General features: G+C 53.7%; 1 protein-coding gene across 2 annotated transcripts in view; it reads left to right on the top strand.

The window, feature by feature from the left end:
• The window catches only part of Abcb9 (ATP binding cassette subfamily B member 9), a 46,311-nt gene that overhangs the window by 9,884 nt on the left and 19,964 nt on the right, over positions 1-16,463 (top strand). Inside the window, exons 1-5 of one of the 2 annotated variants that reach the window (XM_055606284.1) lie at positions 4,120-4,260; positions 9,316-9,990; positions 14,523-14,637; positions 15,031-15,161; positions 16,073-16,278. In XM_055606284.1, coding sequence (XP_055462259.1) covers positions 9,402-9,990; positions 14,523-14,637; positions 15,031-15,161; positions 16,073-16,278 — 1,041 coding nt within the window. In that variant the 5' untranslated portion in view covers positions 4,120-4,260; positions 9,316-9,401. Of the gene's footprint in view, positions 1-4,119; positions 4,261-9,315; positions 9,991-14,522; positions 14,638-15,030; positions 15,162-16,072; positions 16,279-16,463 lie in introns of those variants that run through there. The other variant, XM_055606283.1, reaches the window with a different exon arrangement.

Below are 16,463 nucleotides of genomic sequence, written 5' to 3'. Positions count from 1 at the left end.
TAAATCCTGTGTACAGAAAGTTCTTGGATTAAAGGTGTGTGCTAGGGCTGAACCTCACCATAATCACCTGTTTACAACAAACAGAAAGTTTACAATAAACAGAAAGGTTTGTGTTAGGGCTTAACCAAACCAAGTAAGAAATAGATTTTTATAGTTCACAATATCGGGGTTCACAATGGGATCAAATATTCTGCAACAGACTTCATTGTCATCTCTGAAGCCTATTGCCTCTGTCTGCTAACCTAGGCCTAGTCCTGAAAGCTTCTAGTCTCTGTGCAATCTAATCTAGGCCTAGAATGTTTTCAGCCTTTGAGACTTACTGCTGAATAAGCTCACCCTTTCTAACTTTTTTCTGAATTCTTGCTGGCTCATTCAACTCAGCTGTTCTGGCTCAAACTCCTCTCCAAGCTGACTTGATTCAAACTGGCTTCTCTCAGCTTCTGACTGAATTTCTTAGCTTGGCTTCATGCCAACTTTGACAATATGTTCCCATCTTCTGGCTCCTTCTCACTCTCTGGCTCCTTCTGTCTTCACCTGTGTCTAGCTTGTTCTCTCTTTAACCTCTCTCTGTAAAACTGCCTCCTCTCTCATTTTCTGTGTTGCTCCCTTAAGTAGCTTCTCTTTCATCTCTCTTCTTCTGGGAGTTGGGAATATCCTATTTTGTCAAATATTTCTTTGATTCATCATTTTGTCTTCCATTCAATTAGACATAATTTTCAAACATGGGTGCTTTCTTCCACAAACTTATTTTACTTTCATTGTTTGGGATTAAAGGTGTGTGCCACCATGCCCAGACCTAAGCTTTTCTATACCTGAAACTTGCTCTATACCACACTGGCCTTGAACTCAAGAGATATTCTTGCCTCTGTCTCCTGGGATTAACTTTATGTGCTGAGTGTCTGCATTCCAGCTGGACCGAACAGACCTAGAAGCTCTTGCCAGAGTAGCATGCTCTGAATTAAAATTTCTCTACAAGTGAGTTTTGCTGGGGGTTACTTACAAGAGTAGAAGTTACTTACTTACACCCACCCAAACATGTGTGACAGCTCACAAAGCTGGGAATTTGGGGCTCCCCACACAGTCTGCAGGTAGCTCAGAAGGTTGGTGTATTGTTTGCAGGTAGCTCTGCTGGTCCCAGCCCTTTGAGACATCTCAACTTGTCTGAGAGTGTCTCTCAGCAGTCTCTACTGCTTATATACTGTTGGGGTGGGGCAGGGCAGAGCTTAGTGTATTTGGTCAGTTTCAGGAACTTCCTTACCAATTTGAGTTGTTTCCTTCCTTGTCATCCCTGCAGATGGAATGTTTTAGCTCCCATTAGAACAACCTGTTGTGTCACCTTCCTGCAAACACCCTGTGTCTTGAAGAGCTTCTCCATTTGATGGAAAATTTTAAACTAGAGGAAACTGCTTGGGCTGTCCTGGCAGGCCTTGCCTCATTTGACCCTCACAGTTCTGCAATGCTTATCCCACAGTACTCAGTACTTCTTGCACAGTACTGCAACGCCTATCCCACTTTTGCTCTAATATATAAACAGGCTCAGAGTCGCTGTACCCAAGGTCACACACACAGAGATCAGGATATGGACCTAGCTGAGTCACACAAGCCTTTAGACCACCCAAATACTCTTTAAACACAAGTATTCACTTGCATTTGATTTTAACACAAGCAGATGATTATTCAGCTTCACTCACTGGACGTAGGTGATAGCCTCATGTGTAAGCCACATGTGTGTGTTTCCTGCCTGCTTCCAAGTGTTCTGCCGACAGACTAATGATCAGTCCAGTTCCCCATGGATGGGCATTTCGGTTATTTCCAGACCTTTGCAATCCAGCTGTTTGCCAACTGGATCTCCTACTGGAGATCAAACAAATTCCTACTGGACCCCCCCCCCCCCCAAAAACGAAACAAAACAAACAACCCCTTCCCAAAAAAGAACAACTTTAGAATCTGAATGCTTCCAAATTCCTCCCCCAGGAAACTGTCTCATGGGACAAGCAGAGGCCATTTTCAGTTCAGAGAGCGATTGAAGTCTCTGCTTTTCAATAGATATGGGAAGATCTCCTTGAACCCTAAGCTCAATGCCCACTTAGATCCCACAAATCCAGCCACACAGACCCTTTCCATTCCTGGAATGGTCAGGCTAGTTCCTAATCAGAGCCACTGATCCTGCAAACCCCTTATCCTAGAATGCACTCCCATTCTCTGATGGCTTATTCTTTCTCTTTTTCCTAGAGGCCTTCCCAGCTAAGGTTGACCCAAGACTTAACAATACTGACACAGGAGCTCGGGGCTCCATGCATGTTAAGTAAGCAAGCACCATGCCACTCAGTTATATCTCCAGAGAGGCTTTTTTTCTACCCTTACTACTTCCTCACACTTTCTCCCATATTTTCGGGTGGGTTTCCTCTCTCCTCTGCGCTGTCTGTCTTGCACACTGCAGCATTTTTAGCGCCCAGCACTCACTCAGAGGATAGCTCAAGTTCCAGTTAGGGTTTGTATTTGCTGTGATGAAACACCCTGACCAAACGTTACTTGGGGAGGAGGACTTATTGCAGCTTACAGCTTACAAGCCATCATGAAGGGAAGGCAGGGCAGGAACTCAGGCAGGAACCTGGAGGCAGGAATTGAAGCAGAGGCCATGGGGGGAGTGCTGCTGACTGGCTTGCTCTCCCTGTTTGCTCAGCCTTTCATTACAGCAGCCAGGATCACGGGGCACCGCCCACAGTGGGCTGACCTCCCACGACAGTCATCAGCCAAGAAAATGCCCCACAGGCTTGCCTATAGGCCAGTCCAATGGAGGCAGTTTCTCAACTGAAGTTCTCAGATGACTGTAGTCTGTGCCAGGTTTACAAAACTAACCAGCACAGCCCGTAAACTCTATTATCCCCCACAGAACGTGCTCCCTTCTAGTAAGTACAACCAACTTCTTACATATTTTGTCTATCACTAGACTGTGCTCCCCGAAGGGCAGGGACCTTGACTGGGTCCTGTTGAACCTCACGCGTCTTTTTTTCTTTTTTGTTAGTTTTGTTCTTTGTTTTTGTTTTTTGAGACAGGGTTTCTTTGTGTAGCCTTGTCTGTCCTGGACTCGCTTTGTAGGCCAGGTGTTATTCCAATAGCCTACTTCTAGGTTGCCTAGCAACCTCTGACATCATTGGCCGCCAAGTGCAAGCCAGGTGTGTGCCTGAAAAAAAAAGGACCCGCCCGCCATCCCTGCATGCGCTGCCCCGCCTGGCTTTGTCTTTTTTTTTTTTTTTTTTTCCCTTAAGAGACAGGTTCTTTGTTGTCCAGGCTGGCCCTGAACTCCTCAGCTCAAATGATCCTCCTTCCCCAGTACCTGGAACTGCAGATGTATAAAGGTAATCTCAACTCTCAAATGCTTAGAATGGCATAGGGTGTGTGGCAGTAAGGACTTGTTGGACGGATGAGTAAAGGAACGAGGACCATAACCCCACCACATCCTCCAGGGCTGGCAGGCTGTGACTTCAAGGGGGGCAAACAAAGCCTGTTAAAGAGTATCTCGGTCCCCTGAGTATGCTCCGAGGCCTGGTGCAGGCGCTGAGCATTAGGGCCAGGTGGGAGCTGGGTTTGCTGGAAGACGCCGGGGCTGTGGGCTCAGACCCCGCCTCCGGGAGGCTCCGCCCAGGAGACACCCACACTCTCTGCCAAGGAGTCCCACCCATTCCCGAGGATCCGCCCACTTTCTCTAAACAGCCTCACACCCTGAATGCCCCGCCTTCTTCTCTGAGGCTCCACCTCATCAGAGCGGCCCCTCCCAGCGGCTTGTCCCGGAAGCTCCGCCCCACCTTGGAGGCTTCGTTTCCCCCGCCCATTCCCAGGATGTCCCGCCCACTTACCTGAGGCTCCGCCCCACTAGGTAGGCACTTTCAGAGGACTTTTTCTGAAGGCTCCGCCCCCGCCCTTTCCCGAGGCGGGGACTTCTCTCCCCCGAGGACCCTCCCTGCCCAGGATGTCCCTCCCACTTTCCCTGAGGCCCCGCCCACCCGGGAGGGCCGGCCGACTTGTCCCGGAGGCCCCGCCTCACCCAGAATGTCCTGCCCACTTCGCCGAGACTCCGCCCCCAGGCGCCGCCCGCCTGTCAGCGGGCGGCTGGGCTGGGCTCCGACCTTGTAGCGGCACTGGGCCGGCGGCGTGCGGAGCGGAGCGCTGCGCGGGCTCGGGAAGAGGCGGGATCCTGCGCCCCTGCGTGGGGGCCACGGCGTGTCCCCCTCCCACGGCCCACCTGGTGGCAGGTGGCAGGTAAGGGTCGCCCCCAGCGCTGCGGGGTTCGCTGCGGGGATTCGGCTGGTTTTTGACCCTTCCGAGACGCTGTCTGTAGGTGCCCTGTGAGGAGCGTTTGGAGGAGACCCTGGAGGCCTGGGGCCCGGCGTGGATCCTGCGGCGACCTCTGAGGGCTGCGAGCGCCAGGCCTGGCCTGGGCCAAGCCTTCCCTGCCCGCAGGCGGGCCTGTGCGGTCCCGGGGACGCCTCCTCGCTGGCCTGCGTTAACTGAGATAGCTGCGAGTGTGGCTGGCGCTTCTCTGCCCTCCGCCCCACCCCCTGGAGATGGGTGGCCTCCATGCCCCTGCTGCAGATGGCGTGGGGACAGGTGTTAGGATCCCCTCGGTTTGCCATCGGGTTTCCCGAGGCCATCTGGCGTCGCCCGACAGAGTGCCAGTCACAGCAGTGGGATGTGGTGGGAGTCAGGACGGAGCTACGTGGACCCAGCTTGGGTGTGTCCTGCTCTCCAGAGACCCCACAGCAACAAGGGCAGTCGGTGCCATCTGAGAGCAGCCACCAGCCTCCCTGGGGTCGGGCCCTCGGAGTGGCAAGCCTGCAGAGTGAAGGGTGAATGGGAGCCAGTTGAGCCATCCGAGGCAGAACCTTTCCCTGCAGTTCCTAATTAGCCTGGCGCGCCTTTCCTCTTCCTCCTCCAACAGTCTGGGGTTTCCCCGGAGCTGTGATGGTTATAGTGACTGTGAGCCTCCCAGGGCACTAGGTCACAGAGCTGGGAGGTACAGGCACCAGGGAACCCAAGATGGGTAGCTGTGGTACTTGTAATGACAGTCACTTCTCTCCTGGTTGTTCCTTGCTACAACTTGACAGCTTGGAGATACTCCAAGCAATATCTCCTCCACAGGGAAGAAAAGGCATTCTCCAAGATGCCCCTGTGCTTGGGGTGTAGCTCAGTGGGGAGAGTTCTTGCCTAGCATGACCAAGGTCTTGAGTTCTAACCCCCAGCGCCAAAACAAAACACAACCCAGTGGAGCTGGGGTCACTTGCCAGCCCTGTGCCATGCTTAGCATTTGGGTTAAGACAACTTGCCCTGTCTTCCTGGACCCCTGTTGGCCTCCGAGCAAGGCCTGCTGCATCTCTAGCCACCATCTTGCCCTTGTCTCTTGGGCCATGCACATCACCTGTGTGGCCACAGTTTGTCCTCCAGTTCCACCTAGCTGTGCGTCCTCAGAGTCCGGGCAGATGAAGGCTGGACATGTGGTTCCCAGCAGGCTCCGCGCGTGATTGTGGTCTTCTCCAAGTCACTCTGCTCAGTAGCCTTTTTAACAAGACTAACCTGCCACCCCACCCTACCCCAGGATTATAACCTGCCCTGACCTGAGTTGGATTTGGCTTCCTGGAAGCTTGGAGTGGGTGGATGGAGCTCTTGGGAGGCAGGGGACCTGGGCACTATGGGTGTTCCACCTTGGATGAACCCTAGATAAGCACCTCTATCTCGCTTCCCAGGCTTCATTCTTGCCACCTGCTAAAGTGCTTCAACTAGCCTGTGATGTTAACATCTGGAGTGTTCTTTGCAGTGGGCATGGGCACTTGGGAATCCTAGGGCGTGGGCAGCTGGCTACAGGAGCTGTTGGAGTTTCAGGAAGGAATCTCCCATGACTGACAGTCAGAGGAGGGAGGCTGGCTGATTTTTCTGTCTCAGTCCTGAGCCTTGCCCCCTTCCTAGGGGCCATGGACCCCTGGTGTCCACCCCAGCAAGACAGCAGCTGGGTGCCCAGCAGGCCTAGTGAAGCCAGCACTTGCTTGGCAGAAGGCCTAGGGTGGCCCCGGGCCAGGAGCTTCCCTTCCTGAGCTCCGAGTGGAGCTCACGCACTCACGCTCCCTGAGGCGTCTGCATTGCAGCAGACTGAGCCCGGGAGCTGCGTTGGCAGCTCGGGCCCAGCTGGGATGGAGGAAGGCTGGTGCAAGGGAGCCTGCCTGTCTCCCTCCTTCCCTCTGCCCTGACCCCACTTGGCCCTGGCTCCCTTTGGAAAGGCAGATGCTGACTAATCGAACCATAGCTCTGACACACAAATCTGCTTGGCAGTGCTGGGGTGACAAAAAAAAAAAAAGACAAAAACCCTGAGGCTTTTGTCTCCATGGCCTCTGTACCTCCGACCCTTCCTTAGCAGCATTGGGAGCATGTCCACCTGGAAGAGACTGTCATCAAGTGCAGAGGCATGGAGCACAGATTTTGGAGCCCTACCTAGCTGTGTGACCCAGGGCATGTCACTGGAGCTTTCTGTACCTCAGGTGTCTAAACTGTAAAATTAGAATATATTTCATCAGTATATGTAAATTGCTTAGCAGTGTCTTGCTCATGTTGCCATGAGATATTAGGCTCTTACTGCCGCCACCTCAGCTTCTTGACTGAACCCCAAGTTACGTCGACTATTTTTCTTAAAGGAATCCTGTCAGTACTGATTGCATTCAGAAGTTACATTGACTCTTGCTATCCACCAGCTGTGTGATCTTGGGCAAATTCTTGACTTCTCTGGGCCTTGTTTTCGCCATCGGCTACATGGAGATGATGACAGTGTGAGCCTCACAAAGTCATTTTGAAGACAGTCTAACACATGTAAAGCAGGTGGCATGGGGCTTGGCAGTTATGCTGTTTGTCAGGCATGTCGTGTGCCACAGGGGCTCCTTGGTTCAGGCTCATGTTGGCTGAGTGACTAGAGCAGGTGACTTCATCTTCCAGTGCCTCAGTTTCTCTGGCAGTTAATGGAGACACACACAAACTGACTTCATGTTAAAGGTTAGATCACTCTACAGCTCAAAGTCCTCATATATTGCCACCAGAGCGGTGGTCCCTCAGATGGAAGCACCTCCTGTCACCTCCACATAGGGCTCAGAGCACTGCCCATCTTACTAACCGGCCACCGTCGCGTCGCTTCCTCTCAGGAAGGTTTGATCTGGAGACAGCACTCGGGCAGCCCCAGCCTGGGTCCTGAACCTACCCTAAACAAATTCCACTTCTACCCCCAGCCACAAGATCCACACTGAGTGACCCTGAAACTCTGGGCTGTGCCAAGCCCTAGTGAGTCCTCAGGGGCCCTCTGTAGGAGGAGCTTCAGTGGATGGACAGCAAAATCCAGAAAAACAAACAAACAAACACACACACACACACAAAGGTCTCTGGGTTGCCAAGGAACCTGAGAGAGTGAAAGGCGAGTAACTGCTGTGTGCAGTTGCTATCAGCAGCAGTTGGTGTGTGCCAGGTTTGCCAGGCTGATACCTACCTCCTGACCTTTACCATCCCTCTGTGCAAACGGAGCAGTGAAGACTCCAGTGGCCATCTGTTGAGCTCTGATAATCTCAGTCTCCCTCTGTCAGTGGTGGCAAAGTGCTCCAGGTGACCCCCATCGCCTTCCTTTCTCTCGTTGCCTGAGTCCTCCTTGCCCTCCTCAATGACAAGGGGTGTACTCTTGCCTCAAGGCTCTGGCCTTCTGTTCCAGCTGTCCAAAATGCTTCTTCTCCACCCCCACTGCCACCCCCACCATATCCTTGGGGCATATTCTTTCCTCTGTCTCTGTCTATCTGTCTCTCTCTCTCTCTCTCTCTCTCTGTGTGTGTGTGTGTGTGTGTGTGTGTGTGTGTGTGTGTGTGAGTGAGTGTACTGGACATTAGACCCAGGGCCTCATACATAGGCAGGCACTTTACCCCTGAGTTGATCCTAACTCTCCTCATTTTTAAATTTTGACCCTGGGTCTCACTAAGTTGTCCAGGCTGCCCCTGAACTTGTCAGCCTCCTGCCTCAGCTTCCCCAGTGGCTGGAATTACAGGTTTGAGCCACCAAACCTAGCTCCCTCAACTCTTCTCAAGTGTCACCTCCCCCACTTATCCCTCTTTCCTCTGTCAGAGACCTTATTCTTTGTATCCAGGCCAGGCGCTTCTTTCTTTTGTTTAGGATTTATTTCTTTTTACTTTATGTGTACAAGCATGTTGCCTGCATGTATTTGTGTGCACCACATGCATTCAGTGTCCAAGGAGGCCGCAGGAGGGTGTTGGCGCCCGGGAATTGGAGTTAAAGATGGTTGTCTGTTACCATGTGGGTGCTAGGAATCAAAGCTGAAAGAGCAGCCAGTGTCCCTAACCACTGAACCATTTCTCCAGCCCCATCAGACCCTTTTTAATCTCCCTTCTATACTGGCACATCATTTTCATGGGGGCAGAGATCTATGTGATTCGTGTTCATAGGTTTTTGTTTCTCTTTGGTGTGTGGTGGTGGTGGTGGTGGTGTGTGTGTTGGTGTGTGTGTGTGTGTGTGTGTGTTGGTGTGTGTGTGCTTTTGTGTGCTTCAGAGGCTGATGTCAGCTCTCTTTTCATTGTTCTCCACCTTTTGAAAAAAATTATTTTTATTTATGTGTAAGTATGCCTGCATGAGTTTATGTGGGGTCTGGAGGGCCTCAGATCCTGTGGAGCTGGAGTTACAGGTGGTTGTGTGCCACGTAATGTGGGTGCCAGGTCCTCTGCAAGAGCAACAATTAACAACTGCTCTTAATAATGAGCCATCTCTCGAGCCCTCCACCTTATATTGAGAGACACAATCCCTCACTGAACTTGGAGCTCATCGATGTTAGCTGGTCAGTGAGCTCCAGGATCCACTGTCTCTAACACACACCCTCACCCCACCCTGGAAATCACAGAAGATTGCACTTGCTCTGTCTGGCCTTTGTGTGTCCTGGGGATTTAACACAGATCCTCATGCTTACACAGCAAGTATTCTGTCCACTGAGTCAGGCTGTGTGTGTGTGTGTATCACCCAGGCTAGCCTCAAACTCATGCAGTCCCCCTGCTTCAGCCTCTGGAGTGGAGTGTGGGGATTAGAGGCCTAAGCCTGGCTCAATTTTTTGCTCATTGCTAAACTAAAAACACAAGGAGCAGAGCCAGGCATACAGCAGATGCTAAAAAACCATTCCTTGCATGAGAAAAACCTCCAACATCCCGGGAAACCACTGTAATTACCAGACTCTCTCAGGGTGGTACAGCCCTAGAAACGCCTAAACCTCTCACCCTGATGCTTTCCAATGCCCCACAGGTATGGCCTTGCCCAGCAGTCAGTGATGGCCTTGCCCCGGTGAGCGAAAGCCTGACCCCATCACCTGCTTGTCACCAGCCAGCAGGATGCGGCTGTGGAAGGCGGTGGTAGTGACGCTGGCCTTCGTGAGCATGGACGTCGGCGTGACCACGGCCATCTATGCCTTCAGCCACCTTGACCGAAGCCTGCTGGAGGACATTCGACACTTCAACATCTTCGACTCGGTGCTGGACCTCTGGGCTGCCTGCCTGTATCGCAGCTGCCTGCTGCTGGGGGCTACCATTGGTGTGGCCAAGAACAGTGCTCTGGGGCCAAGGCGCCTGCGGGCCTCGTGGCTGGTCATCACCCTCGTGTGCCTCTTTGTGGGCATCTATGCCATGGCCAAACTGCTACTCTTCTCAGAGGTGCGCAGGCCCATCCGGGACCCGTGGTTCTGGGCGCTCTTCGTGTGGACCTATATCTCGCTGGCCGCCTCCTTCCTGCTGTGGGGGCTGCTGGCCACTGTGCGGCCTGATGCAGAGGCCCTGGAGCCTGGGAACGAGGGCTTCCACGGGGAGGGCGGGGCCCCTGCTGAGCAGGCGTCGGGGGCCACACTGCAGAAGCTGCTGTCCTACACCAAGCCTGACGTGGCCTTCCTAGTAGCTGCCTCCTTCTTCCTCATCGTAGCGGCGCTGGGTAAGTGAGGTCTTGGGACTGCCCCACGCCGAGCCCTGGTCTCCAGGAAGCACCGCAGCAGCCTCTCTAGGTGATCCACACCTCCCAGAGACCCACAGAGTATGACCTTGTCGTCTCAGCACTTGAGAGACTGAGGCAAGAGGGTTGTTGAGAGTCTGTGGCTAGTGTGGGCAAAGAGTCGGACCCAGTCTCAAAAAATACCAAGGAGAGGAAAGAAGATATGGAAAGCAAAGGCTGCGATGTGTAGGCTTAGCTAATTCCAGCCCTGATTACCCTCCTTCTCCTTCCCAAGGCCAACCACAGAAGGCCGTAGACTTGCATGTGGGCAGGAGACGCACCCACCCTCCCAGCTCATGCGTACACGCATACATGTGTGCTCTTGTATGTACACAGAGGTCAGCATGAGTATCATCCTCATGATATTTTTGAGACAGGGTGGACCCCTGAACCCGGAACTCATGGGTTGGTTAGAGGAGCCGGCTAGCCGCCCCGGGGACCCTCCTGTCCCTGGCTCCCCTGCCGGAGGGTGGCAGCTGTGTGCTGCCATGCCCTAGTCCCCTCTTTCCGCCGTCTGCCAGCGAAGCTCCCAGCTGCCCTGCTGCCCCACGCTGCGCACGCTGTGTGCCTGTAGCACAGGTCTTTCCCCCTCCATCTGTCTCCTGTTGTATGAGCTTGTCTCATGTGACTGGACGGAGCTGAAGGGTGAAGGGTGGCTTGGTTTGAAAGTGACCTGTCTGTGCCCCAGACCTGGTCCTCTCCCGCAGTGTGGGCAGGAAGGTGGAGCTGCAAGCTTGAGCTTCCCCCGTTGGCAGGGCCCGGGGTCTCCCTGAGCTCTGCGACCCGGGGTGAGTCTGTCAAGCTTACCGAACCCTACTTCCCTCTTCTGGGGAACGGCAAGCATAGAACTTGCTACACCATGGTAGGTGCCCAGGAATTTACAGGGATAGACCTTGCGGCAGCAATAGAGCCAGAGTATTCCCAAAGAAGGCCAGTGAACCTGAGCTGGGGATACTGCCGCCATTTCCTCCAATCCTCGCCCCATCCTCACCCGCTCCCCCACCCTCCCTGCTCCCCTCAGTTTCTTCCTTTAGAACCTGTGTGACATCAGGGAGTCACTCAGCCTCTGCTTGTCCATCTCTGTGTCTATAAAGTGGGGGTCACAGCGCCCACTTTAATCAGCTGTGTGTTGCTGTGACAGGACGCCCAAGGCAACAGCTTGAAAACAGGAAGGGGTAGCTTGTCTCATGGAGTCCGGTTCCAGCTGTGATGGTCTGGCTTCATGGGTTTGGGGCCTGTGGTGAGGCAGAACACCATGGCGAGAGTGTAGTGGAGCAGGGCCCCTCGCTCCATAGTGGCCAGGAAGCAGAGGGGCAGGTAGATGGGGGGAAGAGGAAGGCATAAGGCATACTGGCAGTGACCAGGCCCAGCCTCCTGAAGTCTACACCATGTTCTGGGGTGGGGGGACCAATCCTCTATCACACAAGCTTCTGAGAGATGTAAAATTCAAACCACAGCAGTCCCCATGGTGTTGGGGGACAGGGAGTGGGCCAATGAGCTGAGAAGATAAACTGCCTCAGGCAAGTCCTAGCACATGGTTCGCATGCTGGCCTTGAGTGGCTATGAGCTCCAGGCTGACCCTTTCTGCTTAGCCAGCTCCTCTTGCACTTGCCTGAAAGCCTGGGTCTCTTCTTGGGCAGACATACTGGATTCTTTTGACTGACCTTTCTGTGCACCTCAGCCATTGGGCTGGTGATATTGCCAGGTCTGACTCACCCCTGGTCTTGATCCCGGAACCAGTTGTCACTCTATGACCTTGTCCCTATGCCTGGGGTGGCCCTGTGTTGCTGTGGCATGCCCAGGAGGCACATTAGTGCCACCGAGCTCCGGCAGCCCTCAGTGTTACATCAGACAAAGGGCTCAGTCTGCGTGAGGCCCAGCAGCAAGCCAAGCCTCAGTTTCTCAGCCTGCAGTGGGCATGCTGCTTGTGAGAGCTGAAACACGAGGGCACCTGGCACAGGCGCAGTGAGGAGTCTATTTGGTCTATAAACGCTCATCTGTGCTTTTCTGTCCCATCCTGACCTAAATGCAGAAAAGCCACCAGCCAGCAAGTGGGGAAGTTTTCGTGCTCTGGCTCTCCTTTCTCTCATCTTTTTGAGACAGGTTCTCACTGTATAACCCTTTCTGTTCTAGGACTCTCTGTAGTGCAGACTGGCCCACACGGAGATGGAGATCCCCTGCCTCTGCCTCCTGAGTGCTGAGATTAAAGGCGTGCGCCACCACCGTGGGCCTCAGCACTGCCTCTTACTGTCAAGATTCTTTTAAAATGTTATTTTCTAAGACAGGGTCTCTCTACATAGCCCTGGCTGTCCTGGAAGGGTTCTTTTATTATTTTTTAAAATCACATTTGAAATTTACTTATCTGGGGTAGGGGCTGGTTGATCAGATGTCACGCCAGGTGAGTGGAACAAAGAAGACAGCTTAGGAGTCAGTTCTCTCCTTCCACCGTGTAGGTCCTGGGAGGAAACTCCAGTGGTCAGGCTTGGGGGTAAGAACTCCACCCACTGAGACATCCCACAAGCTCAGGATTATTTTCTGTTTGTTTTCCATTTTATTTTTCTTCGTGTTTGCATGTGTGTGGCACTGTGTGAGTGTATGTGGGAGTCAGAGGTCAATGATACCTGTCTTCCTCAGTCACCCTCCACCTTATCCTTTGAGATAAGGTCCCTCATGAAAGCTGGAGCTCACTAGTTCAGCTGATGGGCCAGTGAGCTCCCGGGGTCAGCCTGTCTCTGCCCCCTCATTGCTGGAGTCGAGGTGCATGCCACCATGCTCAGCTGGTCACGTGAGTGCCGGGGATCTGAGCACATGCTTTGCATGGCAAGTACTGTACCAACTCAATAGGTCCTGTTCGCTGTCTTCTTTTTCAGGTAGGACCTCATGTAACCTAGGCTGGCCTTGAACCCCTGATCTCTCTGCCTCCACCTCCCAAGTGAGATTACCATACCTGGCTTGTTTTTGCTGTTTGAGACAGGGTCTTACATAACTGAGGCTGCCCCTCAGGTTCAAATCCTCCTGCCTCAGCTGCCAAGCACTGTAATCCAGGATTCCTTCATTGAGTTCCTTGGCATCTCAGCTGTATAGAAATGTGGGCAGGCGATGTAACTGCTAAGAGCTCCAGGCTCCTCCTCTGTGGAAAGAAGTCATTTCCACAAATAGCAAGAACAAAAATACCAAGCCCGTAAGAACACCGGGTGACATTTGGGACTTGGAGGAGATAAGGGAACAGATGTCTGAGGTGAGATGTTTTCTAGGCAGAGGGGTCAGCTGTGCACAGGTCCTGAAGCAGAAGGTACATAGTTGTTAAGGAGGCACAAAGGGTAGGAAGCCAGATCAGGGTGAGCAAGGAGAGACAGGAGAAGAAGCCTGGTGCCTCACTGAATGGTTTGCCGTGAATCATGGCAAAGACCTTGTTCTGACCCTGAGTAAGCTGGGAGTGAATAGGCTGTGTTGAGCTGAGATGGCCAAGATCTGAGTTGGGTTCAAAGGTGGAGAACAATCCCTGAGACAGGCAAGATGGGCAACTTAGAGCAGGGCAGACCTGCTGAGGTGGCAGCAGTGGTCAGATTTGGGAAATACTCCTGAAGCCTCGTGTAGGATTTGGAGTATCTGTGATGCTTACAGATTCCTCAGGAGGGCATTCCGTGTACCCCCAGCACCCAAGACCACACTGCTCACTGATGTTTTCTTCCCTCCGGGTAAACCAGGCAGATCTGCACCTCAGGGAAAAGCCAGCTGTGGCCAGAGCAAGATGATCACCTCAAGGTTCCTGTTCTACATCCAGCAGAGGGCGCTAGAGCCCCATGGAAGGCTAGGGTGCACGCTGATCTGTAAGAACGTAGGTCCAGCCTCAAGCCTAGCTCAGCCTACGCAAAGAGCTGAAGGAAGGGGACCGGGAGGAGTCAGAGACCCAACCTGGAGGGGCCATGCTCCTGCACTGACCATTTTGTGAGAGTGGGCATTCCAGACTACTGGGAGGCAGGCGCTTTGTGGCCTGTGTGAGACCTGTGACAGGCCCTGCTTTTCAGGTAATGAGGTGGCTTCATACGCTTGATGCCCAGGTGCCATCAGTGTCAGCCCAGGCAGCGCAGACGTGTCACAGAGTGTGTTCGCTGAAGGGAGGTGTATTCGTTTTCTTCTCTGGGTTGACTTTGGCTCACAGTTGAGGGCACAGCCCGCCTTGGTGGGAAAATCATGGCTCAGGCACATGGTAACATGGCATCCGGCCTGGAAGCAGAGATGGACACTGGTGCTAAGCTTGTGGTCTTTGTTTTACTCAGTCAGGGACCCCAGCATGTGGAATACTGTCTAGAAATCCCCCACAACCCAGAGGTTTGTTTCCATGTTGGTTAAGTCCCATTAAGTTGACAGATTAACCACGCAGGGGTAAGCAGGCACTCGTAGAACAGACCATGGTTGGGTGAGCAGGGAGGGGTGGCTGTGGGCTCCCCACTGAGCCCGCCCTGTCTCCCCAGGTGAGACCTTCCTGCCCTACTACACAGGCCGGGCCATCGACAGCATCGTGATCCAGAAGAGCATGGACCAGTTCAGCAGAGCTGTGGTTGTCGTGTGCCTTCTGGCCATCGGCAGGTAGCCACTCAACCTGTAAACATCACTCCTGCAGGAGGGAGGGCAGAGGGCAAAGACCAATCCCAGCACTGTGGTAACCGCCCAAACCAGCTTCAAACCCTTTGGTTGGACCACATCTTAGAGCCACACCCTCTTGTCTTGGAAACCGGTTCTGGTCTCTGAGGATATTTTTTTCTCCCTCCCTGGCTAGTTTGTGAATACACAGCCCAAAGGACTGGCTTTCTGTACTGTTCTGAAGGGTCTGGCTTGTGCTGAGCATTTACTGGGGAGTGAGGGGCTCTAGATCCTGATGCCCTCCCCACAGAGTGGCCTGTCCTCTGTCCTTCGGTGGGGGGTGGGGTGGTGTTGTCTGCCGGAAGGACACCGGCTATACCGTCTCTCATCTGCAATCAGCTCATTGGCCGCAGGTATTCGGGGCGGCATTTTCACCCTCGTATTTGCCAGACTGAACATTCGCCTCCGGAACTGTCTCTTCCGCTCACTGGTATCGCAGGAGACAAGCTTCTTTGATGAGAACCGTACAGGTTGGTCCCTGCCGGGGACTTGGGCGTCCATGGGGAGCTGGCTGCCTGTGGGGCCCAACAGCAGCCTGGCTTGCCCTGCCAGCCCATCCTGCGGTCCAGTTGAGGGTGGAGCCCTGGGTTGCTGAGCTGCCTGGTGAGGTTTTGGTGTGAGTTATGGCTACCACAGGGCCCTGGCCAGGCCTCTTGAGGTCTCTGCAGTGCCCAAGGCCTCTCATTGCCTTGTAAAAACCCCAGTGGCCAGTGCTGCCCACAGAGGCCCAGTGTCTGAGGATCTGTGATGGAAAGAGCCCAAGCAGGGAGATATACAGTGGCCACCACGGTCCCAAGCACTGGGGCAGTCCAGCCCTGTTCTACCCCCCACCCTCGGGGCCTGTTTTCCTCCTGCCGTAGCTGCCCCTGATGACCATTGCAAGGCTCCTAGACCAGTATCCCACTCTGTGTGAAAGACACCTGCTGTGTTCCCAACTTAGGTGGCTGTCTCTGACCTGGTGGGGGGTGGGGGGAGCTCACTCTGCCATGACTGGTAGCAGAAATCCATCTGAAATCTGGCTGTGGTGGGTACATGCGTTGTACCAGCCTTCCCCAGCTGACCGTCAGCTGCTGTTTCCACTCAGTTGACAGGCAGATTCTCACACAACAGGCTAGAACCGTGTGTGCTGGTACACACCTATGACTCTGCCAAGGCCAGCCTGGGCTACTTGAGACCTGGCCTCAAACAAAACAAAGGAAAATGGGGCTGGGGGCTGGGGCTGGCTCCCTAGCCTTCCAGAAGTGACCCCATCATTCCCAGAAGGCAGGGTGAGAGAGAGGTCTGACCCCCAGTGTCCATCTCAGAAGGCCCTTAGCACCCCTCCACCCCCCTGGCAGCTCTGGGCACCCTTGCCACAGAGGGCTGAGTGCCTGTGTTCCAGGGGACCTCATCTCCCGCCTCACCTCTGACACTACCATGGTCAGCGACCTGGTCTCCCAGAACATCAACATCTTCCTGAGGAACACGGTCAAGGTCACGGGCGTGGTGGTCTTCATGTTCAGCCTCTCCTGGCAGCTCTCCCTGGTCACCTTCATGGGCTTCCCCATCATCATGATGGTGTCCAACATCTACGGCAAGTACTACAAGGTGGGTGCCATTGGGTCCCCAGACAGAGCCCGAGTCTGCTTCGAGAGCTCGGAGGCCGGACGGGGCTGTTCCAAGCAGCTTGTGTTCATTTGTCTCTGGTCACTGAGTGTTTTTCTGAGCACCTACTGTGTCCACATTGGGAGGTGGTGAAGCAGCCCCCTACCCCCATTCAGGGCTCACAGGCT

Source organism: Psammomys obesus, unplaced genomic scaffold (genome assembly GCF_907164565.1).
Source record: "Psammomys obesus unplaced genomic scaffold, mPsaObe1.curated_primary_1811, whole genome shotgun sequence".
Classification (NCBI taxonomy): domain Eukaryota; kingdom Metazoa; phylum Chordata; class Mammalia; order Rodentia; family Muridae; genus Psammomys; species Psammomys obesus.
This window is presented reverse-complemented; position numbering and strand designations above follow the sequence as displayed.